At 41.8% G+C, this 26,955-nt stretch overlaps 1 protein-coding gene across 1 annotated transcript; it reads right to left on the reverse strand.

Annotated features, from left to right (window-relative positions):
- Nucleotides 1–12,844: 12,844 nt before the first annotated feature.
- LOC120786424 (cell division control protein 42 homolog) lies at nt 12,845–26,480 on the reverse strand. The gene is made up of 6 exons (XM_040121868.1): nt 26,387–26,480; nt 22,294–22,398; nt 15,135–15,207; nt 14,704–14,813; nt 13,966–14,163; nt 12,845–13,008 (listed from the first exon to the last, which is right to left on the reverse strand). The coding sequence occupies exons 2-6, from the start codon at nt 22,396–22,398 to the stop codon at nt 12,919–12,921; spliced, it is 576 nt and encodes a 191-aa protein (XP_039977802.1). The 5' UTR covers nt 26,387–26,480; the 3' UTR covers nt 12,845–12,918.
- Between the last annotated feature and the right edge of the window lie 475 nt (nt 26,481–26,955).

Raw genomic sequence — 26,955 nt, forward strand, 5'->3', positions numbered from 1 at the left:
TGAGGTCATTTTTTGACAACAACAGGCGGTTCCAGTATCACGGAACAGCCCGATACTGAATCACGTATCGTAGGCAGACCTGCGTGCTTTCCTCCCGGTTGCAGTCGCCGTGTATTAATCACGTGTTCGCAGCCGCATCCGAAATGCCAAAGTCACGGCGCAAGGACACACAGAGCCGTACATACTGATCACTGAAAAAAAAAATCAATGACAGACCGGCCGATGGGAAGTCTTTTGGATATGGAGCGGCGATGCTGTACAACAGCTGAGAGAGAAGCTGGCGTTCCCTCTCGATCTGTGAGGTTGAGCGTGTCAAGCGTGTTGTCTTCCATGGTTGTTATAGAGTAATATCTGTGCACAGTTTCAGCCAAATTGGATGTTAGTCCCATCGGTGGGTCCCGGCAGCTTATCCCTACCAACCTGCGGTGTTTTATGTACAACAGCCTGTCATCTGTGAGGCATCGTACTGTATATCTTATGTAATGTCATTCAGGCACCATATTTTCAATTTTTCCTTCCCTTGCGGGCTTTCCTGGGCCTCGTCTACGTTGTTAATCCCGACTTTCACCTCATGTCATGTTACTCAAAGGTGATTTTACATACTTTTGGACAGAGCACTCATCAGAACTCATCAGTGATCGGATTTCTGATTGATTTGATTGGTTGAGCATGGTCCGTTACGTGTATAAAATTCCACACTTGACATACTTAACGTATTCTCTGCTTGAATCCTATCATGCTGTTCCAAGAAAGTCACATTTTTGTCCAGTTTGTCCGTCTGTTAGCAGGCAACGGATTTCTATTTCGGTTGCTGGACAGATGTGTCTTGGCTTAAGTAGCAAGGACCGTTATGTAAAACACCACAGACGAGTTCAGGAACGGACCGTATGCGGGCGCCTCTGCACACATCCGACAGCAGGGGGGCCAGCACACACTTTTTTCTTTTTCATTTTTATCCCCCCACCAGCACCATCTTTCCTTCTGTCTTCCAGCAGGGGGGACCCAAAAATGTAAAGACATTTCTTCAAATTTGGTGGCCAGATGAGCCTTCGGGCAAGGAGCCAACTCTAAATTTGGTGCAGATTTTCACCAGTACATGACTGCTTTTTAGTTGGAACTACAAAAAAAAAGAAAAAAGAAGAAAGACAGATAAAAGCCCTAAAAGACCATACTATATTTTTTGAAGGGTTTATCTCCATAACACTGACTGTCAGATCTGTAGATATACTGCCTCTACTTCAGACAGCAGTCGCCTTCCGTTCATTTCTGTACAGTATAAAAATAACTTAGAAGCCTCTTGAAACTACCTTGAGTTGTGTAATCCATCGCGGTGAACGTCAGCTTGGTATTATTTTTGTGCGGTTCCACAACTGTTGCGCGGCAGTGCAGTTGAAGCACGGGACGACATGAAAAGCCGGCACACCGGTAACCGAGACGGCGCAGCAGACGAACGTGTGTGACGGACTCCCATCGGTTACGCGACTCGACCATGGGCCAGCAGTCTGTGAGACGACTTTTTGACGCTATACAGAAGTGAAGGGAGAGTGGATGCTCGGAAGGAAGGATGCGATACATTAAAACAACCTAGAACACCACAGCGGTGGTTGCAAAACAGCCACCATCACAGTCGCCGCCATGGTCCCTCCGAACGCTGGACGCGAGGAGTCGCTTTCTCCCCAGACGGAAGTTATAGCAAGCGACGTGCTCAGGTGTGAGCCGAGGGCCCGAAGGGTCGGCAGTTTTCTTTGCTCTCCTCAGCTTGTGGCGCTGCGTTGCCGTGATTATCGCCGTTCATTCCTCATCACGCGTTCCCCTGGACGTGGCCACGTCACAGTGAGGAATAAACATGTCGCGCGTATTTAAATACACGCTGATTAAAGAGACGAGGATTTGAGCGAAAGTAGAGAAGGACTGATTTTTTAATTTACATTTTTTCAGCTTAGAGGCCTGTACGCACATGCGCACACACACACACACACACACGTACGCGCAAGCCGCCATTTTATCTTACCTTCTCAAAAACTCATGCACTCACTCTCTCTCATGCACACGATATGCTGGCACGTCCGCAGACACGCACACCCAACCCCCACCCAACCCTCTGCTCGACGCACACATGCAAATACATACACACTCCCTTTCCCTACTTCACCCCCCTTCCACACTCACACACACACACACACACACACACCAAAACACACATATACCTCCCCCTCACGCTCGTATGCACCCCCCCGCGCACACATTTGTGCGCGCTAGCACACACACACACACACACACACACACACACACACACACACACACTCACACACACCCTGTTCCCCTCCCCCCTCCCATTTCATACCAGGGCACGTCGTGACAAAACAAAGAACACCCCATAATAGTCAGAGTCACACAGTATGCATGGTAACCAGTTATGTCAGAGATGAAGGCACTGTGTGTGTGTGCGTGTGTGTGTGTTCATCTATACAGTTAAAGACACACACACACACACACACAGTCACACACATACATACAGCTGTGTGTCTACAGATAATGCTCAGTTCATACATAAATTAATACACTCACATACTCACGGACGATACACAAGATTAGACACAAACATTCCACAAACCCACATTCATCCCCGCCCCCGCACACACAAACACAGACACACAAAATTACACGCTAACCTGTATTCATCCACACATACACACGCACACACACACAAGATTGCATGCAGCCACATGTACTACCCTGAAAAACACACATAAAACTATACAACCGCATAAATAATGACATACGTGAACAAGAAAAATGAGGCAGAGGAAAGTACACAACTCACACGCAAAGCTAAACACATGGACACAAAGAGACAAAAATTATAAGGGAGCACACAAACAAGATTTAGCGTGTGAACAAGAAACAGATGAAAAAACACGCAAAATTAAACAAAGACACTTGAAAGATACGAACACGACACATAGACACAAAAGAAAACACTCAAAAACAGACATGAAAAAACCCTGAACACAGACACACAAAGGAGGTTATAATGTATACAAGCTATTCCATGTGTGGACACAAACACAGACAGGTGGACGCACAAAACCCACCCAGAATGACAGATAGCAAATACACCACATAGGACACTGAAACACACGGCAAATGAAACGCACACATGCACAAGTTATATACATTACACACACTAATACACAGAAATCACAACTCTAAATTCAACATAAACACGGACACAAAAAATTACACACACACACATAAATTCATCTACCGTGTGACCACAAAGACAGACGACCACACATAGACACAACAGACACAAACTTCTGACTTCAACATATTAACCACATTAATACACAGATAACACAAAAAACACACACACAATTCATCACACCAACACTACACCCGACATAACAAACACGCAAAATGACATACAGGGACTGCGCTACTACGAAAGCCGAGGCACACACAAAGAATTCAGAATTCCCCGTAACCTTGTACAGGGAATTCCCAACACAAACGCAGCCCCGCGGAATACACAGTGTGAACACAGACGCACAACTACCAGAAACACACACGGACGCACACGCAGAATTAAATGTGCTGCATCACTGCAAAGACAAACGCACGCAGAAGTAAAAGTAAGGACACGATAAAACAAAATTCATGATACGCAGACGCGAACTGAACACAGTTCCTAACTTTGAGAACACACACACACACACACACACAGCTTCAATACAAGTCCATCAGAATTAAAAGACGTCGCACAACTCTCCTCCAGTAACCTCCAGGAGCGTCGTACACACAACGGCGGATACGATGCTGCGCACATTCAGGCCCAATACGACTGCAGAGACGCTGAGATCATTGTATGAACGGAACCACCGATACAAGAGAAAGTGACTTCACTGTTACACTGAAGTATTTTTGCCAATAGAAGTTCATGTTTGTTTGTAAATCCGGGCAACTGTCTCCATGTGCTTCGTTGGAACGCGCTCGTACGTTTGATTCCGCTCAGATTCGGCCGCTGTGCTTGGTGAACTTCAGTGTTCTGCTGGAGGCTTTGTCGGCTTCTAAACTCGGATCCCGAAGGAACTCTTATTTCACCCGAGCTGCGTCTCCCACGGACAAAAAGACGGGTAAAACTACGCGGACAGACGCATCAGAACCCGCAAACACTGGTACACGCGGGGTTTTTTTTCTTTAGCAGCGCTGACCAGGGTGCGCCGTGCCCCTTTTTTTTTCTCCTTTACATTCAGCCATAAACAAATGTTGTATTGTTGTTCAGACTCAGAATGAAAGAGGCTCGACGCACCGGCTCTCCTCCTCAACCAATGTATCTTTGTTTAGGCAAACTGTGAGCGCTTTCGCGTGGCTGCGGCTGCACGGGCTGCGTGTGCGCACGTGTACACATGTGCATTTTCGCACGTGTGCGTCCTCTGAGAGACGAGAGAGAGAGAGAGAAAAAAAAAGGAAGAAAAAAAAAAACCGAGAGAGGGGTCTGGTTTCTGTCCCATGATGCAACTCTCCCCCCCCACCACCACTCCCCTCCCTCTTCTCCAGGCTGGTTGCCCGTGGCAACGCACTTATAATGAGGTCAGATGGACATCCAATAATATTCACCAGCCAAACCAGCAAGCAGCAGAGAGCGAGGGCGCGCTGGGAGAGACGGCAGTCAAAGTGTCACGGGCTGAATCAGCAACAAGACAAGATGGCTGCCACACGAACGGGATGATAAGTTGGCACTGATTCATCAAGTCACACAAAGCAAAAGTGAAACGGGCTTCGGTTGATTCACCGTAGTTCTCACTTTCATTTAACCTGCTAGTTTAGTAGGCTGGAAGATGCAAGAGACTCGACTCGGTCGGTTTAGTTGCTGTGTTGAAACCTTGAGAGAAAAAGTTCAAACAATTTCAGAAATCGCTGTTTTGTTTTGTTTTGACCTGCAGTTACAATTCACGGGAGCTAGAATTGAATCCAAAACGCCTGATGTACGCAGTTGAAAGTCACTACGAGCAATCGCTGCCTCCTTTTCAGACCCACTGTCAAGACTCGGTCAAGTTATTTAACTGAAATCAAGGGAAATGATTGTTTGCACATCAGAAAACAGAATTTTGCCTGTTGCTGCGGCAGAAGAAGTATTTACACCCATTACTTACGTATTAGTACCAAAACAGCCATATAAAAATACTCCGCATTATTACTCCAAAAGTAGAAGTACTTATTATACAAACTGGTCGCTATATTGCAATGCTAGGTTATAAATACTGAGGCACGGATGTGTCGGCAGCATGTTAAGGTTGCTGATTGGAGCTAGCATTTATACTGACGGGCTCATATTTGATTAGATTATCAAATGGTTTGAGATGAACGAGTTCGGCTGAAAAGTGCTGACGATTTAAATAAAAGCAGCGCAGGGAAAAGTACAAACTTTCCCTCTGAAATCCAGTGGAGCAGAAGTAGCATTCAAGTGGAAATAATTACGCACGAGTATCTTGGAAGTGTTTTTAGTGCAGTACTACCTTTAGTGGTAGAGTAAATGTACTTAGTTACTTTCAATCACTGGCCACCTGATACGAGAAACGACCATAGAACGATAAGTGTGACGTTGAAAAAGTGAGGTGTTGCTTCAGGGACCGTTTCCGCCGCTTGAAATGGGAAACATGAGATTTTTGACACGGAGCAGGTGAAGAGAGGAGGACCGACGCCGCAGCAGGAAAACAAGCCACCGGTGAGGACTTGGTGTCGACTTTGACGAATCAAAGGGCTCGACCAAGTTCCCGGAGTCTCTCCGCCTGGAGAGGAGGAAAACGAGATTCAAAAGTCAAGCCCCCAAACTTAACAGAGTACGTGTCCTGGCCAAAAAAGGCAGGAACTGGTCTTTTATCAGGGTTTCAGCCTGGAACCCAAACACCACGTTCCGTTTTTCATCGCATAAAACGGTCGCACAAACTCAATCTTATCCGAAGTCTCATCAAGCTCAAGATCTTTTTAAAAAAGGGATTTACAGTCAGATGAGGGTCGTGGCTGCAGCTGAGTCTGGGACGCGTTAATGAGGCCGAAGAGACCGGTTTTCAGACTAGACGTCTTAAAATCGGACTGGTTTGAGGCAGACAACGAAATACGCCGGTACTACATCAGAAATGAGAGGGGTTTAGTGTTCCCCGACACAATGCTTGACAATATAGAAAAGCCTTTAAGACAACATTTAGGCCCCGGTGTAGGGAGATCAAAGTCATCGTTAGCAAGTTAAATGGATAAAGGAAACAGTTCCTGGCTGGATGATGTTGTGCTTCAAGTAAAAGTACAGATGGTTTTTACATGAAAATGCACCTCAAGTATGAATTTCTGCAGAACGGTTCCCGTTTCCTCCTCAGTGTTATATTACTGTACCATTGGCTGATTATGATCGATGCCTTAACACGTGAGTGGTAATTTAACGTCGTGGTCGTTGGAGGTGCTGGCGGTTTTTCCAGGGTTTCGTGCAGTTCACCGGGCGCTTTGATCCGTGACAGCGTTTCGAATTTCGTCGGCTCGCCGTGTTTTCCGTTTTTTTTGGCGTGAAATCGTAACCCGAGCGGCGGCCCCGTCTGTGGCTGTAAAAATGGAGAATGTTTACCTCTGATATTTAGTGGAAATGTTTAAGTGAAGTGCAAGCGCAGGAACCTAAGAACTGTACGTTAGTTGAAGCACTTGAGTAAACCTCCTTAAAAACAGGGAAGCCAGACGCTGTATGAAGTGACTTTTCTTTCCAAACACCACCGTAAACCAGCTCCTGCTGAATGGACCAGAAGCTCTTAGAATGGTTTCATGTTTTGAGCGTCGGGGCCCCGGGCGCGCGGGCAACCTGGCCCATTATTTGCTATTTTAATATGACAACAGAGCCACGGTCGTGTTCCCAAATTAACGCGCAAGCCTGGGAGGAGCGCAAATCGAAATTCCTGCAAACAGCGTGTGTCGCAACTCTGAGAATGACGCTCCGCATAAGTAAGCGCTGCGGTCAGAAGCCGTTGTGAAATGGAGGTGACGCAAGTTTTTTTGGGCGAAGCCGTGAGGATTCAGACCTCGAACAAAAGACGGGGGAGATGAAGGAGGAAAGAGAGGGGCGATGGGAAAAAGGGGGCCGAGGAGGAGGAGGAGGAGGAGGAGGATGGGCGGGAAGATCAGACTGTGGTGTGAATGAAGTGTTTTCTTTCACGTTTCCTTTCAGTCTCACTCAGGCTCGGTCGCTGCCGTCCGACAGACAAAGGATCCAGTGGCTCGGGTCCCCCACGCCGTGGCGGTCTGAAGGATCCATTTTGGACTGCCAATCAAAATGAACCCAGGTCATTTACAGACTGCATCCACCGGGGCCCCTTTCAAAACCAGTGGAACACCTCCCCCTAGCGTCCACTGCGGGGTACTGCATTAACCCGCTGGCCACCAGCCATGTGTGCAGACCCTGCGGAGTCTGAAAGGCGCCACTGAAATAATGATGCACTTTAAAATAACTGGCTATGATCGGGGCGTTAATGGATTTAGTTTACACACATAGTCCTTGAGTTTCCACACAAGGAAGACTTCCGTGCCTTGAATGTGAGTTTGGGGGGGTTTTGAGAGAGAATACAAATGTCTGCCAGCTACGGCTGCGTTTCCGCCAGGTTTAAAAAATCCCATTTCCTCGGTTCACCAAAAGACACGACATCCCGCGCGTGAGTTGCAGCGCCGACGACGACTGAAGGCGACAACAAATGGGGGACATCACGTCTACGTTAAAAGGTCCAAATGGCAGGAAAGAAATGCACCCGCTCACCCTTTTCCTCGGTGAGCCGACGCTTTGTTGAGCCACAGTGCGAACCGAGGTTTTTATTACGTCACTCATACAAAACATAGGGTTCCTTGCGACTGTAAACGTACATATACAGCCACTTTCTAGCAACATATGATGGTGTATTTTTTTAATCTAAATTGGCTCAAGGCCGGGGCCAGAGAACTTTAAGCCATGTTTACATTACATATATTTAGCATTTTATTATATTGTTTATATTTTTTCTATGATCTTTTATTTATCGTATGTCCTCGTCCTTGTGGGTTGCATCTAACTTCCAAGACGAATTTTCCCCCCCAAAATTAAGCACAATAAAGTTGAAAGTTTAAAATACTTAAATTCAATTTCCAATAGTTTCTTTCTGTCATAGTCTTAAATTCGTTAAACTCTTAACCTTCCATAATAACCTCAAAAGCATTTAAAATTTTATTATATATATTTTTTTAATTTAGCCTTTTAAAATACACGGGTGTGTTTTGGTCCGTACTGGACTCGATCGTCACACAACCTTGAGGTATTCTAGGATCCCCACATCAGTGGTTCGGACTTGTGGCTGTGGCTTCAAAGTGTTTTCCCACACAGAAAGTACTGCTACGGGACTTTTTTATGCCAAAAAATTAAATTAAATTAAACTAAACTGAACTTTGCTTCAGTATTTCTCATACTCAGTTTGACTTTTTGGCTGTAAAATGTCAAGAGTTACCTTTCCAAGCAGACCATGGTCATGACTGTAACCAAAAGGTTTGAAGAGTTGTTAATTATTATGATCTAATTATTATTTTGTGTCCATTGGTTTTCAGCTTGTGCACAAAAACGGGGCGGGATAAATTTAGTTCACTGAGGAGTGGTTTTTTGTCCAAAAAGACAAAAGACGACAGAGAATTTTTTCAATTTGAGAATTTATTTGACAAGTTCACCACCAAAATTTAGTTTTTTCGTTGCTGGGGGAGGGATTTCTGAAAATGCAAATGGTCGTCTACTATGAAAAGACTATAAATTTTCTTCTTTTTAAATTGGAGGGTTATTAAAACTTAGCAAAAGTCATAAAACACATGTCCCCTATCTATCTAGCGGATTTTCTAATATCTAAGTAGTTTTATCTTTGATACAACAAGACTAGGCAAACATTTCATGCTTTTTGTTCATGAAAATTCAGATTTATTTAAAATAATGAAGAATTAACGAATGAGGAGGCGTGAGTTGCCTGCGGTAGATGATTAAAGGAAAAAGTGGAGCAGAGGAAGAAATGTGGCTAAAATAAAAGCTAAGAAAAACAGAATCAAGACAAAGTGAAACAACATTCAAGTACTGATTTTATTATTTCCAAACACCCGCTAGTTCCAACATTCATCTTTCAATACAGAGCAGAGTTTTCCACATCTGTAATTATTGCTTCAGCTGTTGTTATGTTTGTTTTTTTTTCTTCCTGTCTTTAGAAGCTTATTATCAGGAGTTGTTTAGTTTGACAAACCAGGCCACTGACACTCACTCAAGCTGTTGGCACTCAACCGTCAAGTAATAGTACAAATATCCAAGGAAAAAAAAAGAAAAGAAAAAAGAAAAAAACAAAGAGGAAAAAAAAAGAAAGAAAGAAAAAAAACTAAAGTGTCCAAAAAAAACCCTGCTAAAATAATAAACAATAAGGAAAAAAATAATACTTGTAATCATCCATACATTATCAGAATAAACCGTTATTTCCAAAACAATGGAAAAAAAAAAATATTTATATAAGCAAAGTGGAATTTTAGTTCATTTTAATGGGAAATACCCTCAGTTTAAGGATTTGAATTGTTATCAGCTCGGCACAGTACAATCAGCGTTAGAAAACATTAAAGAGTCTCTACACAAAAACTAAAACCTATCATACAAATGTATGATGTATCATCGATTATCCTGCCTTAAACCGACACCAGAACGTACTAACTGCGTAAAAGAAGAGTGGGAAAATCGAAGCTCGCATCATTTTTCATCGTCTTTTACATTTTCATGTTTCTGGAGAGTGAATTTAAACACCGACTCGGGAACAGGAGGATTTCCTGAACGGCAGGCCTGATTTTTTTTTTTCTAATTTGAAAATGACAACAGCGACATCAAGCAAAAGCTAAATTGTGCGAAAAAAAAAAAAAAAAAAAAAATCCCTCACACAAATCCAAAAGTTACTGTCTGTGAAGCGGCTTAAACACACCTGATGGTTCGACTCATGACATTATGGATTCCAGACTACGGATCGGAGGTTTGTTCACGTCAGCCAAAGAAACACTGCTAATCCGCTGCTGGCCAGAGGAGCAACACAGGTGAAACCTTTAAACTGAGCGGTATTCCCCTTTTAGGCCTCCCGGAGGCGCCGGCACACCAACGAGCACTTGAGGTTCCAGTCGGGCCGGGAGGAGAGAGAGAAACAGGAGTGGACAATATATGAGGAGGTCATGTGTGTGAAATGTTCGCTCCTTAGCCACATCTGCTGTAACAGCATTACCCATGGGAGTAGAAAAGTAGATTTCAGAATACAAACTTTCCTGACACCCTGGCCCAGCCAGAAAGTGAGAAAAAAAAAAAAAAAAAAAAGCAAAAACGCGTCAATGAAGAGACTGAGGGACACGAAAGGAAGCTTTTCACACAGTTCGATTGAAGCCCTGGCCCCAAACCTTCGGCTGTGTGGACTGAAGTTTCAGGATTTGACTGGTCTTGAGCAGAAAGACGGGAAATATTTTAAGGCCTTTACAGTCAAATACCGCGGCAGCTGGACGTTTCAATTTCACACGCGAAAAACAAGTGAATAAACCGGGTGAAGACCGTCACTGATGATGCTGTAACATGAAGGCGTTTCGAGATTTTTTATTTTTTTTCCTGCGCGCGCTGGAAGGTCAAACGCAGAGCCAGGACAACAGCGATTCCTCGGTTCAATGACAACTTGGAGCATTCAATCACAGATCGATATTTCTGTCCGGATAAAACCTTTAACTCTGGACTTTCGGGCTGTCGCCCATCTTCGCCACCAGAAGCGGCGCCCTCTCTCCGTTTTGTGCCATCAAGCGAAACAGCGGGGTTTCCCCGTCACGACTGAAAATGCAGCACAGAGGCTCGTTCGTTTGCAGCAAACACGATAATGTCATGTCGTACTGGTTTACTGATGTTAGAAACTACACATGCGACACATTCGACGAACACTCTGCATTGGCGGGTTCCTGAACAAACGGCGTTGAGTCCCCACCGACGGCGTCTGGCGGTTCGGCGGCGTCCGAGTGTCTGGTTCAGGATGCGACGTCAGGGGAGAGGAAAGGCAGCGTGACAGCAGAGAAAAGGACTTTTGTGAAGACGAGGCCGTGATGACGATGCCGGGCACCGTTATGTGCAAATGTGTGCGTCTGTGTTTTGACTGCACTGCTAAATGATCACAGTTTCCGTTGCCAGGTGAAAAACCCCGTCACCGAAAATGTTTTTTTTCATGTTGCCAGACATTTGGAGGAAACTCAACCAATTCATGCTCCAACCGAACAGTTTGAATTATTTGTCTCTCACAAGATTTCGGAAAGCGTCGCTCTCCCCTCGATGGCAACGACGCCGAGTTTGCAACTTCGCCCGTCGCTCTTGTTGTTAGGTTACTGCGAAGATGCATGTCTGCGTTATTAACTACTGCATGAACACGTGTGCAAATGTGTGTCTGTTGTCTTCTAGACTGCCGAGCAGAAGTCAGTAAAGCTCCACTGAAACGTTAATTTGTGACTTGCCAGTTCTACTCTACAGCGATCAGAGTCTTTTATACAGATGTGGATGGAGTCAGGTTACAGTCATCACTCAGTAGCAGATTATCATTACGTTTATTATTGTTATTGTTCTTTTTTAGCAACAACACTCTGAAAACCCTCCAAAAGCACTGTTGACCTTTGATGGTCTACAGGGCCGCAGGGAATGTTGTTTAAGTGGGTCACGTCTCTCCGGCGTTATTTTCCGCATGAGGAATGTGCGATTTCTCCACCTGCACCTCCTCGTGTTTTAATCAGACTGGGTGCCGGTAAAAAATATATCACTCCTGCAGTGTCTCCTGAGCATCTAGACTCCGGCGGAGAGGCTGTTCCTCCAGCGCGATGTATTTTTTGTCTCAAAGAAAGATTTTTCTAAGCTCACTGTGAGTCCAGACTAACTTTGCTCAGTTGAAAATGTACCGACAGCAGCTTGGCAAGAGGACCGCTTGCTCGGTTTCAAAATTCCCCGTTTTTTTTTTTTTTAAAGAACTTTATTACTTGGATTTTGTTTGATTGAAGGAGCCATTCTGCCCCGCATAATTATCCAGAATGTTTTTTCTGTTAAATGTAAATCCACAAACTGTGCCTAGTTGCATAAAAACCGTAGCAATAAAACAACTTTTTTTTGGCCACTTTCAAAGATAGCTGTTTTTTTTGTATTTCTGGACTAGGTTTCCATTACAGCAGGTACATTTGCAGTGGAAATGCCAGAAATTAATTTTCTTTTGTTAAACTCGGGTGGAAGAGTTATTGAAAGAAGACCTGAAAAACGCCAAAATTACTTCTCCAGTTAAATGCAGACTTTCCAGACAAAGCAGGACGCTCGGCAGATAAATGATCACAACGAATCTCACAAAATGTAACACAGAAGCATGATCGACAGCTGCGTTTACTGACCAAACAGGGTTCAGATTTCATAACAGCTCTTACACTTTTAAGGCTTTTAGCATTTGTGTCGGAGGCTTTTGAGAGATTTTAGAATTTTTCAGATGGTGGTTGTCAGTTTCAGTTGTAACCGTGACTCCATCCACTGTTTGCATCTTTAAGGGATCTGAGATTCAAACATCCCCACTGCTCAACCTGCCTCCTCCCACTAATAAAACCCCCTTTCCCGGTTAGGAGTGTTGTTCAAATGTGTTAGTCATGTTAAAGTGACACGAATCTATGATGAAAATAAAGCCTGTGTCCATACCAACACCACACCCACATTAAGTCACTATGGCTGAAGGCACTGTCTAAACATGTGTCTACCCCCCGCCCCCAACAAGCCCCAAACCCCGACCCCGCCCCCCTTCGGTACTCCCTCCCTCTGTTCCCGTCTGGGTTTATCTCTTCCCCGTCCACCTCCGCTTCCTCCTCCTGTTGTGGCGTCTATAGCAGGACACAGCGCTTCTTGGGTTTGTTGTCTGGAGGCTCCAGAGCTGCCAGGATGGCCTCATCAAAAACGTTCTTCAGTCCCCTCTGAGTAAGAGACAGAGACGGAGACAGAAAACAATGATGAGCTTTGTTTGCTCATTAAAAATAAATAAATAAATAAAACACTGGGTGGAAATGCCAGAAATAGCAAGAAAAGACAAAATGTCGCATTTTCCGTTGGGCTGAGGAGGAAAAGTTGGCATATCATAAAAGACAAGCTGTGATAAAGGCTGACGCAAAAGCATTTCACAAGGGCACTTTGACAGTCTCTTCCTCTACTGCAGACAAAGCATTCGTGTCACTCTGCTACCGATCGTCACACGCCTCTTCTCCATTAGCGGCAGATGTGTCAGGTTGGTGCCTAACGGAGGGTTTGACTCCAGACAGGGGCTCCTGTCCCATGTGCAACCGCGCGTCTTTGAAACAATTCGGAAGGGTTTTTCAGTAAATGATCAGTAAAGGTCATATTGTCCAATTTTAGCTAATATAACTAATGATTATTTTAATTATCAATTAATCTGCCAATTATTCATGATTTGGTCTATAAAAAATATGACATTGGTGAAACGTGTCCATCCCCATTATCTAGACTCCAAGGTGACATCTTTGTTATAAAAGGAATATTTTATCACGTATTGGCTTTTCTTATTTGATACAAGATCATTAACAAAAAAACATCCTTGTATTGAAACTCTTCAGAGTCAGAATTGTTTTCCTAATAAATAAAAAAATTCAGAATGTTTCCTGTTTATTCCGACACCGCGCAAAGCAAATAGAGGGTGTGATCGATCGGTCACTAGTAATCAGTTTAGTAGCTCCACATTACCACGCTCACGACACACATTTGCTTTCGATGCCTGACTTATCCGCTTGTTGATTCACAAAGGTGTAATGATTTCTTGTGACGTTATTAGTGATGAAGACGCATTTTTACTTTTACGAGGCTCCTTTGATGACCTGACCTATAGGTGACCGGGTGTAGATTCTTCCCCCTGCACGTACCTGTGTGAGGGCTGAACACTCCACGTATTTGACGGCCTTGAGCTCACGAGCCAGTTTCTCTCCGCTCTCACAGGTCAGGGCTCGCTGTTTGTTCTTGGCCAGTTTCTCCAGAGTGTTGCTGTCGTCTCTCAGATCCACCTGAGTCCCGACCAGCAGGAATGGCGTCCGCGGGCAGTGGTGTGAAATCTCTGGCACCCACTGTGAAGACACACAGTGTGTTTGTTTTGTTTTTCCGCATGTTGTTTTACACGTTGCACAACTCCGCTCCGACATAACACACTCTTCCCCAAATGTTCTCGGCTATCCTGCTTGACGAAGGCAATTTCCCTGGACTTGTACTGAAAGTCTACTGAAACTACCAAACAAAATTCCCGCTCCAAATCTGGATGGTTGAATAGCTTAATGTAAATGGAAAGCTAAATCATCCACATGTGGAGACAGTAATTTGCACACATTTGGACAGTAAATAAGAAAGCAAGTTCAAATTAAAGCTATTTCTGTAACTTTATACAGCAAAACAATTATACAAACAAGGAATTAAAAACGGATTGTGGTTTTACTCCACTTTTTGGAGTTGCTGTCTTTCTCATTGGGGGATTACTCATTTTATTGTTGCCTGGACACAACACAAAACTGAACAGGATATTAATGGTTATTTTTAGTGACTACGTATCGCTGCTCGAGTTGCCAGAAATTAAATGAAAAGGTAACCGGGTGACAGAGACCAACTAAACAAACCTTCTCTCTGACGTTCTCAAAGGAGGAGGGCGATACGACGGAGAAGCAGACGAGGAAGACGTCGGTCTGAGGGTAGCTGAGGGGTCGCAGCCTGTCGTAGTCCTCCTGACCTGAAGGGGGGAGATGCAAAAAAAAACTGATGGACAGCAAACGCCAAAAAAACGCTGAACAAAATATTCAAATATAAAAGCGGCTAAAGCCCTTTAGTGCTGCAAGAAAAGCATCGGGACGTTAGTGGATGAAGGAGATGGGAAACTTTCTCTGCCTTTTCAGGATCTAATCCCACAGCTTTCTGGTACTACAACGGATACTGCTGCTATTATACGAATACTACTGTTACTGCTACTCTTCCTGCTCCCACCGCTTCTCCCGCAAACAGTATTAATCCACACAAGACTTTTTATGAACTACATGCGGGCTTTATTTTTTACCTGCCGTGTCAAACAGTCCCAGAGTGTACGGCTCCCCACCGATCATCACTGTCACTGCATAGTTATCAAACACCTGAGAGAAAGAGAGAGCGAGGGGAGAGGGGTGAGGGAGGGAGAAAAGACAGAGGAATGATAAGAGGGTACAGGTTGGAGAGAGAGACAGAGACAGAGCGCAAGGGTCGGAGAAAGTAAGAAGTAAAAATGTGACAGGGCAGAACAAAAACACTAAAATATACTTCTCTTTTTAAGAGGCTTGTGAGTGTCCAACATGCACAGCTGTTCTTTACCATACTTCTAAGGACCTTCAATGGCATAAAGCATTCCTTAACCACAACCTAAACCTTCAATCAAACAGCCTTTGAAAAAGTGAGGACCAGACCAAAAATGTCTTCACTTTCCAAAAAAATGTCCTCTCTGTCAAGTTCTGGAACTCCTACTGGTCCTCACAAAAGATGGAGGTACAACAGTGTGCACGTGCACACACAAACACACACACCACCGTGGCCCATAAAATGGTAATTTCAAGTAAAAGTGGAAACACCAGCAATATGCTGAAACATATTGCTGGAATACAGAGGAATGCCATGTAACTGACACTCTACCAACCGAGCCGCACTTCTGTTACCGAGGGGAAATATCCTGTTATGATAACATTAGAGCCACGTTGTCGGCCTTAGCAGATTTTTTTGATTGCTGCACAAATATTCTCTCGGAGACTCAGAGGTAATAAAACGGTTGCGTTGACGTTGGAAACCTTTTCCCCCCATACGGAAAATTGATCAGGATTCGGTCAGGGAATCAGACCAGTGCAGTTGTGGTTTAATCACATTTTACCGTGACAGTGGTGTCTCTCTGGCAACATGAACAAAGAACTTGACAACTGTCAGATTGCAATTATAGTCCTATATTCCTAAATTGTCATTGGCCGGTGGAAATAAGTGACGTAACCTGTTACCAATAACGCCCTGCCTTCATCAAACCAGAAATCCTGTGAAATAACCAGCATTATTGTAACTTTTGGACGTAATAGTGTGGTAAAGTATCCCATCGCTTATGGTACAAGGCTGATTACAAGAGAGGGCCTTCAATGAACCAATTAAAAGGCATTTAAATGACAAATTCAGTAGCTAAAATTGCCTTAATCGGATCATAACCATTTTAATGTGCCTGTAAATACTGTCATTACAGAATGATTGGAGAAGCTGCGTTGTGTTGTGCTTCAGGGCATGTAAAAGTAATGTAGACAAGCTGAATGCTCTTGGTAAAGGGAGTATTGTCTTGCTGCTGTTCAGGTGAACAGACTCGTCGTCTGTCAGTTCACTCCTCCCTCCTGTTTCATCACCCTCGTACCTTCAGGCTGCTGCCATGTGCAACGAGGAACAGCACGGTCCCAACATGCCCGCTAACCTCAGCTTTGTGAATGTGGAAGTGAACTGAAGCAGGGAGTGATTTAGAGTCATTGTGTCTGCTTGAATATACGGCACGGCTTCAACATGTCCACCTGCTGTGTCTGCTGTAGCCTGCAGACACAGTTTGATTTTAATGAAGCTCCGTAAGCACGGACAGCTTGCAGATAAACTGAAGGATGTAGACTGTAGGATAGGAAACTACATCAACTACTACAAACATGGATTCAAGCTAGGTTTCCTCCTGCATCGGTTTAGTCTTTATTTAAACAGGCTGGCTCACAGCGGGTGACTGGAAATGCTGGTTGCGTGATATATTCTAGTCTCGGCATCCTTAGTCCAACTGTGTATTGGATCTCAGTATGATGTTTTGTTACAGGCCAAAAGCTGGCATCAAATGCCTGGTGCCACAGTGCTCTTTAGGTATTCTGGGATCACGTAGTCTCTGATTTAAGTAATTATTTTGCCAGTTTAAGACTGTTTTGTTTGGGCAAAGTTCTTGTGCACTTGCTAAATTTGAGTTCTGGACAAAGCTGGATTACCAACTGGGCAAAGCAGGCAACTTACTCCATTTCATTTGGGTCTACAGAATTTGAATAATTGCAAATTTGTTGGAAATTTTGCACCACTGAAGTAGAATATAAACCGTGACAGGTCCTCCATCTTGTTGCCTTCTCTTCTTGAGGGACCCTCCCCGTGTCAGAATCTAGTTTTGCGCTCCCTTGTTGTAAAGTGTTGTTTTATGAAACTACAATATATTTATTTACATTATCAATTATTTTCATTATTAATACATCTAACAAATATTTTCTTTAATGGCTGATCGATTGTTTAGTCTATAAAATGTCTGGAAACATCCACTGAAGCCCAATGGACATATTTAAATGTCTTTATTCGTCTGACCAACACTCAAAAAGCCCCAACATTTTGGTTTTACTAGCATAGAAAACCAGAGCACGTTCACATTTGAGAAGCTTGTGCCAGAGGAATTTTGGCATTTTTTGCTTAAAAAAAATGACAACGATTAATCAATTATCCAAATTGCTGCCAATTGATTTTCTGTCACCCGATAGGCCATGGTATTGGCACTAGTACTTAAAATTTCCAATGCCTTCAAACTAGGCCCCGACTTTTTTAAATCCAATTTCAAAGGAAAAGGTTATCATCGTGGGATATACAGTATGCTTGTTTGCTTTCTTGCCGAGACTTTAACGAGAAGATCCATGGCGCCAAATGTTACAGGATCACTGACGTTGATAAATTTCGTCCTTGGGGACCACAAATATCTGTACTGAATGTCATTTCAATCCGTGATAGAGTTGTCAAGATATTTCACTCTGAACCACAAATGTCAATCAGACGGTGGTGCTGGAGGAAACGTCATGGCATCACAAAAAGCCAGCCAGATTTGCCCTCTGGGGATTTAGAATGTCAGTACAAAATTTCATGACAACACACCAAATAGCTGTTGAGATACTTCAAACTGGACCAAACTTGTTGACCAACTGACTGACAGACAATGCCATCCTTAGAGCCGCAGCGCTAGCATGGCTTAAAAAAAATAAATAAAAAAACTAAAAAACAAACCAAAACATTATAACCACTTTAAATAAACTTACGGGTTTTGTTTTTTTTCAGACTAAGAGACAACTTCAGACTTCACTCGGACAGACTGACAAGACAGTTCAGGTTGCAACACATAAACAGGCACAGTAACAAACCTACAGACGATGGAGTGTAAGTCAGTTCAAGTTTGGACGAAACCATAGTGTGATATGTTGAGGCACGGTGGTGGGGTGAGGCACCGAGGCACACATACAGTCTACACACTGTATTTCAATAAAATACAAAGTGCACAGACATGCTCATTGTTCAAACACACACACACATGCACACACGCACACACACACACACACACACACTCACACACGCACACACGCACGCACACTAAAGCAGATACAGTTTTGTGATGATAATGTGTTTGGACGAAGCTCGGAGTACAGAAGCTGCTGGAAACAGTCTGATCACAACACACACAGTGGTTACTGTGGAAAAGACCTGCAGCCACGCAGAACAGAAGGCAAATACTATTTGTGTTATTTAGAGCAACAATATTCCAGATAAAAAGTTACAGATGTGACAAAAAATTCTTGTAAGGGTGCCTGTTTTTGAGCCATTATTTCCTGGAGGAGACATCATCTGTCCTGATGTGTCATTGTGGTGGTTATTAGCCTACTGACAGGAAACAACACAAGCACACAATTACGTAAATATGAAACACAAAGTTTGTGCAGGTTTATTGTGATAGATCTATTTCCGCAAGAGCTGTTCACACTCAAGGAGAATAAGCGGTTGTACGTGTCTTCCTCTAAAGCTGAGAAAGGAACCCTGATATTTGTGACTGTGCTGAGCGTGCAGACGACCAGCAGAAGGACAAAGAGGAGGACCGCAGTGCGTTAAAATATCAGCTCTTACTAAATACAATAATATTATTTAAAGGGTGAGCAGCTTTAGATTGCAAGTTTTCGATTTCTTTGTTCAGCATCTCTGGTTATTCAGCTTAGGGCTGCACGACAACCAATCAAATCATCAGTTGTGATTATTGGTTTCAAAAGGTTTAAGATAAATCTACAATGTATAGCATAAGGATGTGAGTAACAACGGCCTCATACAGGAAGGAGCAGGACGGTAATGTATGCAATATTAATGCGCAATAAAAACAAAACAATAGGATAATAAGCGATAAACAATTACATCATTTTTGCTTACTGACCAAAATGTTAAGCAGCCTGGATGAGTGGGAGGTTTGTAATCATTAATCATATCATTTGATGAATTCCACAGTTGTTACTTACTATGACAAGTATTGGAGTAGTTAGTTTTAAAAAAAATATATTATTATTTATATTTTGGGAATTAAGTCATCATTTAACAAGAAAAAGTTTAAAATGATTGATTTATTTTTAATATTTCAAGAATAAAGTTGTAACATTACAGGATGTTTATTTTAATACTCAACTCACAATGAAAAATGTCTTAATATTTTGAGGATAAAGTAATAATGCTTCAAAATCAGCTGAAATGTTTTGAGACAGAAGTTGTAATGATATGAGAGTAAAGTCGTAATTTCAAGAAAAAAAGAAAAATCTCATATTACAACTTTATTCTTGAAGCGTTACGACTGTCGAAATATTGCGACTTTATTCTCTAAAGATATGACAATTCTAATTGTTTACTCTGACAGAGTTTCAAAAATAAACATCCCCTAAACCTCAACATCAAACCTTTTTCTTGAAATAACATTACAACTACTTCATCAAAATATTTCAACTAATTTTTTTTAATATTTCAAAATAGTGTGACTTTATTCCTGAAATATTTAGACATTTTTCATTCTATACAATGACAGTATGAAACTAAAACATCCTGTAATGTTACAAATTTATTCTTGAAACTTTTTTTTAAATTATTTATGTTTTTGGGTTTTTTTTTTTTACTTTTTATGGTTAAATCCAATTCAATTCAATTCACCTGAAATGTCATTTGGCAGGTATTTATTCACTATACCAGCCATAAAGACACGCTCCCATCTGCTTATGTTTTTCAATTTAATTTCCCAAAAAATGATTGTATTACAATATTAAGGCATATTGTGAGAAAATGTACTTTATCTAGCTGCCTACCCCAAATAGTATCCCAATAAGTAGTCTAAGTAACATGTAACATGTTTAAATCAATATTTTAATCTATCAAAGGATGAATTTATCACGAATGAATAAGAAATATAAAGCAAGTGTTGGGAGAGCGCTGATACATTTGTACCAAATGGTTAAAAATATCGGTGGGGGGAGGGAGGTGTGAGAGACAGTCGGACAGTAAGAGGAAGATAAAGCTGAGTCAGCACTGTTGGTTCTGCAATCCACTGATCAAACTGTGCTGACTACTGACAGACAGAGCGATGGGCTACCAATAGAAAACAGTAGAGAATTACTCATTGGTTAGCAGCCACCAGCCAGTGAAGCTGCCCATCAACCAGGGATACTTCAGATATTTCCAGCAGGACGGTCCTGCTTGTCAACAGTCAGTCAGCTGTTTTCTGATTGTCCCAAACCAAAAAGTCAGAGGTTGCAGGATCGATCAGGCTGAGGTGACAGTCTGGACTACATTTTATATCAGTCTGCAGAACCTTTGAGACCACGTCCTCATTGTGCTGCTTCAGCATGACACAACACTTCTGAACAGTGAAGAATCAAAAAGGAAATGTAGGGAGACCGACTCGAGAGAATTATTTAACTGGCTGGTACATGAAAAATAAGCGACCACACACGTGCACACAAGCAAATATACAGGACCGTACAAAAGATTTGGGCACTTTAGGTTTTTATCCATCATCAGTACCGTCAGGGAGGCGTCTGATCGGTCCCAGATTCATTCTGCAGCAGGACAACGGGCCCGGACACACAGCCAGAGTCACAAAGACCCATCTTCAGAGACGAGAGGAACAAGGAGTCCTGCAACAGATGGTCTGGCCCCCACAGAGACCTGATCTCAGCATCGTGGAGTCAGTCTGGGACCACATGAGGAGACAGAAGACGCTGGGACAGACTAAGTCCAAAGAAGAACCATGGCAGGTTTTCCAAGATGCTTGGAACAACCTTCCTGCCAAGTACCTGAAAAACTGTGTGCAGGTGTACTGTTTACTGCACTTTGTATGGAGTTAATTGATAAAAAAAAACTCTTCATGGCATTATTTCTGAAAGCATCCTCACTTTCCTTTAGTGCCTAAAACTTTTGCACAGGGCTGTACATACACATACCTATACCCACACAAACGTACAAAAACACTCACAGAGGGCCGCAATCCGAAGAATTCACCAAAACCGCAAGAACCAGATACACTGGGAAACTATCGACAACACACTTGGGAGTACGAAACAAAACAACAACCACCTCTTTTTGTCAAACTGCTGTTTCATAAATGCATGTCTGTGTCAATAGCACTGGCAGGGTCCAGCCTTCTGAAAAATGTAACATTGAAAGGAACAGTTCAACATTTTGGGACATGTACTTAGTCTTGTTTAAAATCAGTGAGCTTTGGAGATGCTGATAGATGTTTTTTTTCTACCTTTGGACAGAGCACGGCTAGCTGTTTCACCCTGTCTCCGGACTTTATGCTAAGCTAAGCTAACTGGCTGCTGGCTGTGGATTCATAATGAAAGTACAGACATGAGGGTGGTATCGATCTTCTCAATTAACTCTCGGCAAGAAAGCAAAAAAGTATTTCCCAAAACGTGGACCTATTCCTTGAAAGGTAAATTCCAGTCTATTACAAAGGGGGTTTTATTTTTGTAGTGCTGTAGTGCTCTAGAGGATTTTATTTGAGGGTGAAACTAAAAGCGAGTGCATCTGAAATGTCAGTAACAATCCCTCACTGAACAGGAAACTATGTGCATGCTGTAAATACAGCAGTGTTGGTACCGCTTTGATTTACTGTAAAGGCCTTTTTTAGTTTCAGTGACAGATCGCTGCTCATGTAAACTCACACTACACGTACCTCTTTATGTCTGTACAGTCCAGACAATCTATAAACAAGCATGAGTTCCTGTGTGAAAGGAAAGAGCTACAGGGGCACTGAGTGTTCAGAACAGTAAATGGAAAACTGAGTGTGTCCCTTTCATGTGAGTTATGATCTGATTTGCTGCATGAAACGAAAAGTGTCAGGTGATTAGTTTGTGTTATTAAAACGTACTGACCGTGGGGACGTATTCAGAGGGAAACTTGTTGGTGGTGTAGGAGATGAGCAGGCAGGTCTTCCCCACCGCACCGTCGCCCACCACCACACACTTTATAGTCTGCATCTGGGGAGGAGGACGGTGGGTAATGAAGGACAAAGGAGAGACAGAGAGGGAAGGAGAGGAGGAGTGAAGGTGAGGCAGGGAGGCCAGGGAAAGAGAAAATCACTGGTTATCAACAAAAACACTGGAGGGTCATCCACACTTTTTGACCGAAAAACTCTGAAGAGACAAAAGTTGTCCACACCTAGGACTGATGTACAACTTCTTTATTTTTTGATTACCGACTGAAAAGCGTCAGTGGTTCAAAGTATCAAAAACCATCAAGTACCAAAGTTGGCATCAAGCGCTCGGTCCCATGCTGAGATAATTCCTGATTTAAATTATATTTTTGCTGCTTTGTGCCAATAAAAATTATAATATTCCTTGATCTAAACTATCAAAAAATCCTTTCTCTGATGTTGATACCGAAACTCAGATATCGCGTTTCTTCTGAGAAACCTCCAACAATACCCTGCCCTATCTACACCATTACTGAACCAACATATATTTTATTTTTTTATTTCATCTAATGTTTTTTTATTTACATATGCAGAATATAAGACACTTGTTCAGAAATACATGAAATATCAGTTATACTGATGAAAATGAGTTCAAGTGAGTACCTGACTAACATTAAAATTCCTAATAAATTACAATTTTTAATGACAAAACATTTAATAATTACAGCTTCACAAAGGGTTGATTTTTCAAGAAAACAGACAATTTCAGTTCTCTGGCATTTGTTTTTGGTTGTTTTTTGTTTTGTTTTGTTTTTTAGGCAGTTAGAAAGAAAAAACAAGATATTCAAAAACTATATTACCTGTAATAGGAATTTTGCTTTTTATTGTGATATTTTTGTAAAAAACAATCAGAATAATCAAAAGGACAATCGTTGGATTAACTGATAATTGAATGCAACACTGTGCCCAGTGTTGTATAGTTTCTGTGTTTTATTTCTTGGCTGTCAAAATATCCCAGACTCTCTCTCCAAATCCTGCAAGCTCATCACAGACAACATTTGTAAGTTTAAAGCAACAGACTGTCCTGCTGTGATTCGACGAAGTCAGCTCCGGCTTTAAGAAACTGTTTTGAGCTTTTGTTAGCATTTTCTTACATCTTACGCACCGAACAATACATTAGTCGATCAAGAAAATAACTGGCATGTAGAAACATGTAGTCTTTAAACAAAAAGAAAAGAAATCCTGCTTTTCCTGGTCTTGTATGTTTCAGTTCCATGTAAACAACCCCCAGCCTTCTGCCTGTATGTATCAAGTAGCAGGTTAACTGGGATGCCATGAGTGCAAGTCCATAAGCAGACTGAGCGTGAGACAGCTGATGAAACAGTGGTAGCTGTGTAACACAGTGTTTACTACACACTGTCTGGAGATCCTGTGACCACTGAGACGCTGAGCAGCTCACATACCCACGCTGCCGCTTCATTAAGGGGGACAATGGTAAAGGGGTATGGTCTGCCACTTCATCACTGGCTCTTTGTTTGGGCCACTTGGCAGTGGCAGCACTCAGCTGAACTCTGATGAGTCATGCACAAGGTAACTGGTCATCTGCAGGGACGATGACACCAGTTATGTCAGGATAATTCACTCCACAGAGATGTTTTATTTAATGAAGCAATTGGTGGTAACCGTGTCTTTTAAATGCACTAGTGTTTCTTGTACACACTGTTGCCTGCATTGAGTTCGTCCTGTTTTGCAAACAGCAGCCTTAAAGATGCAGCAACAGATTATTTTCACCACTGGTTCAGTTTTTATTTGAATTCATGAACCACTTTTATACTGGTTAGGGGGTCAGTTTTTGAGATTGAACAACCACTCTTAACTCTATGAAGTTTCATCTTTAACAGAAGCGTAAATGCTATAAAATCACAAGTTACCAGAGGCTTACTTTACTGCTGTAAAGATTAGTTGAAGAATCAATTTGTGCAATGACAGAAAATGAACTGCCAACAAATATGCCAATTGTTCTAAGTAATTTAACAAGGCAAAATATCGCATTTGTAGTTTTCAGCTTCTCAAATCTGAGGATTTGCTGCATTTTCTGCATGTCTTTGGGTTTTGGACTGTTGGTTGGACAAAATAATGACTCTTTCAAGACTTCACCTTGATGTGAATTTGTGACTGAAATTGTTCCACTCCAAAATCGATCATGAAATTAATTTAGGATTATTTTCTTGATTAATCTATTTGATTGATTTCTCTATAAAATGTCAAAAAATATAATTCCCAGGGTCCGAGGTGATGTCTACACAATTTGTTTTTAAGAAATTTGAATTTGTCACCTTGAGTTCTGCGAAATTTTAATGGGCATTTGTCACTATTTCACAAGAAAATAAGCAGCTGATTAACCGATAATGACAATAATAATAATAATAATAATAATAATAATAACAAAATTGTAAGTTACAGCCCAAAAGCAGTGCATGTATCTGCACCATTAAGGCTGTGAGAACAAAATTCCCTCCTGGAACAATAAAGTCTATCAATTTAAGACCAAGACATATTTAGTCTACAATTATATACAACAGAAAAAAACTGAAAACTCATGTTTGAGAAGCTGTAACCGGAAAAAATGTGGCATTTTTGCTTGAAACATTATTGAAACAATTAATCGATTATCAAAACAGTTGCTGATTAGTTTTCTATCAATCGACTTGTTGAATAAACAACCAAAACATTTTCAGCTCTAATCCGACGCCTTCATTTAGGGCTACAACTAATGATTATTTTCCTTATCAATCAATCTGTTCATTACCTTCTCAATCAATCGATTAATCGGCTAGTCTATAAAATGCCAGAAAATAGCAACAAAGAAAAAAAAAAAAGCCCCATAAAATTTTCCCAAACTCCAAGGTGATGTCTTCAAATGTCTTATTTTACCTGACAGACAGTTCAAAACCTGAAGATATTCAGTTAACTATCATAGAAGACTGAGGAAACGAGGAAATCACATTTGAGAAGCCGGACCCAGAGAATTTTAGCATTTAAAAAAAAAAAAAAAAAAAGATGACTCTAAATGATCAACAGACTCTAGTTAGATAGTTGCTGATTAATTTTCTGATCGATTAATCTTTGCAGCTCTACACTCATTATGAAAACAGGAAGCAAATGTTCACAATGTGAATTGAAAGCAAGCGTTTGGCATACTACTCTCCATAGAAACATGAAACCAAAAACTGGAGACAATCACTTTGCTGTATGGTTCTGCTTATAGGAAACAAATAAATGCTGTCATTCCTACATCATTGCTGCTAACTGACAACTAGCACATCGCCTAAGAAAGTTAACAGTCCCACAGACGGCTTACATTTATTTAATTTTGCTTCTGAGCTAAAAACAATTGTGATATCCATCTAATTTTAACCAAGTATTACTGCTTTCCAGTCACTTCCGCGTAGAAAACTGTGGTAATTATCTACAAAAAACATGATTAGCGTCTTTATCGCACGCCAGTTTATCAGTTAGTTTGTTTGCACAGATTTAAAGTTATTAAAGTCTAATGTCATAACCTGTTGACAGGATTTTTTATAAGGAACTAAATGTTGAAAAGTTTACCAACCTAACTTGGCTAACTAGCTGACGTTAGCCAAGTTAGGCTGATAGCTAATGTGAAGTTACATCCGCCAGACCCCCACCCACAACAAAAAGGCCTGTTTCAAATGAAAAATAACGAGGAAATATGGCAGCAAAATAACACCTTTGAGAGTTACATAACTGCTGCTTGACAGAGAAATCAGCCTTGTAGTTTCCGTGGTTTACCACTAAAATCGCACCGGTAACTTTCAGCAGAGATTTTACAGCCCAGCTAGCGGAAAGTTAGCTAAAGGAAACGGTTTGTTTTGACAGCTGCCGGTTAGCAGAGTTAGCTGTCTGCGGGCAAACGGTCGCAGTTTTTACAATGGAAAGAGTAATTATTATAGTAATGATCGGCGTTTTAGCGGTGATATTTCAGTATTTATCGTCGGTAAATCACAGTTAAATACAGTGACAGCTCCTACCTTCTCCGTTCACAGCCGCCGGAGTGCTAGGTATGCTGTGCAACGTTCAGGTGCTTCCTGTAAAGTCCCACTTCCCCCAGTGCGGAAGTCGGAAATATGACTCGTGGTATGTTCGAGATCCTCGGGTTTTATTGCAGCCAAAAACAAAACAAAACAAAACACAACACAACACAACACAACACAACACAACACAACACAACACAACACAACACAACACAACACAACAAAACAAAACAAAACAAAACAAAACAAAACAAAACAAAACAAAACAAAACAAAAACGTAATGATTTTGCATTTTCAAAATGTTTTGTCTGGTTTCCCTTATTTCTAAAATCTAAACACAAATAATTTTACCTTGTAAATTCTTAAAAGTATTCAAACTTTATGTTTGTTACTGAAACTTCTGACGTTAAAAAAGACTTTAAACAATTTATCCGTCTGCCTTTACTTTGTCTAAATCAACAATCCCCCATATTGATTCTTCTTTCTGTCGACATTATTGGTCAAGTATTTGTCATGGACGATATGCTCGGTATCACTTACTTTAAGTTCCCCTACTAAGCTTTTA

This window comes from Xiphias gladius, chromosome 24, assembly GCF_016859285.1.
Source record: "Xiphias gladius isolate SHS-SW01 ecotype Sanya breed wild chromosome 24, ASM1685928v1, whole genome shotgun sequence".
NCBI lineage: Eukaryota > Metazoa > Chordata > Actinopteri > Istiophoriformes > Xiphiidae > Xiphias > Xiphias gladius.

Coding starts and splice junctions, on each gene's coding strand:
- LOC120786424 (XM_040121868.1), bottom strand. CDS start 22,398: ATGCAGACTATAAAGTGTGTGGTGGTGGGCGACGGTGCGGTGGGGAAG. Junction 15,208..22,293: donor CCTCTGAATACGTCCCCACG/GTCAGTACGTTT, acceptor TCTTTCTCTCAG/GTGTTTGATAACTATGCAGT. Junction 14,164..14,703: donor TTGAGAACGTCAGAGAGAAG/GTTTGTTTAGTT, acceptor GTGTCTTCACAG/TGGGTGCCAGAGATTTCACA.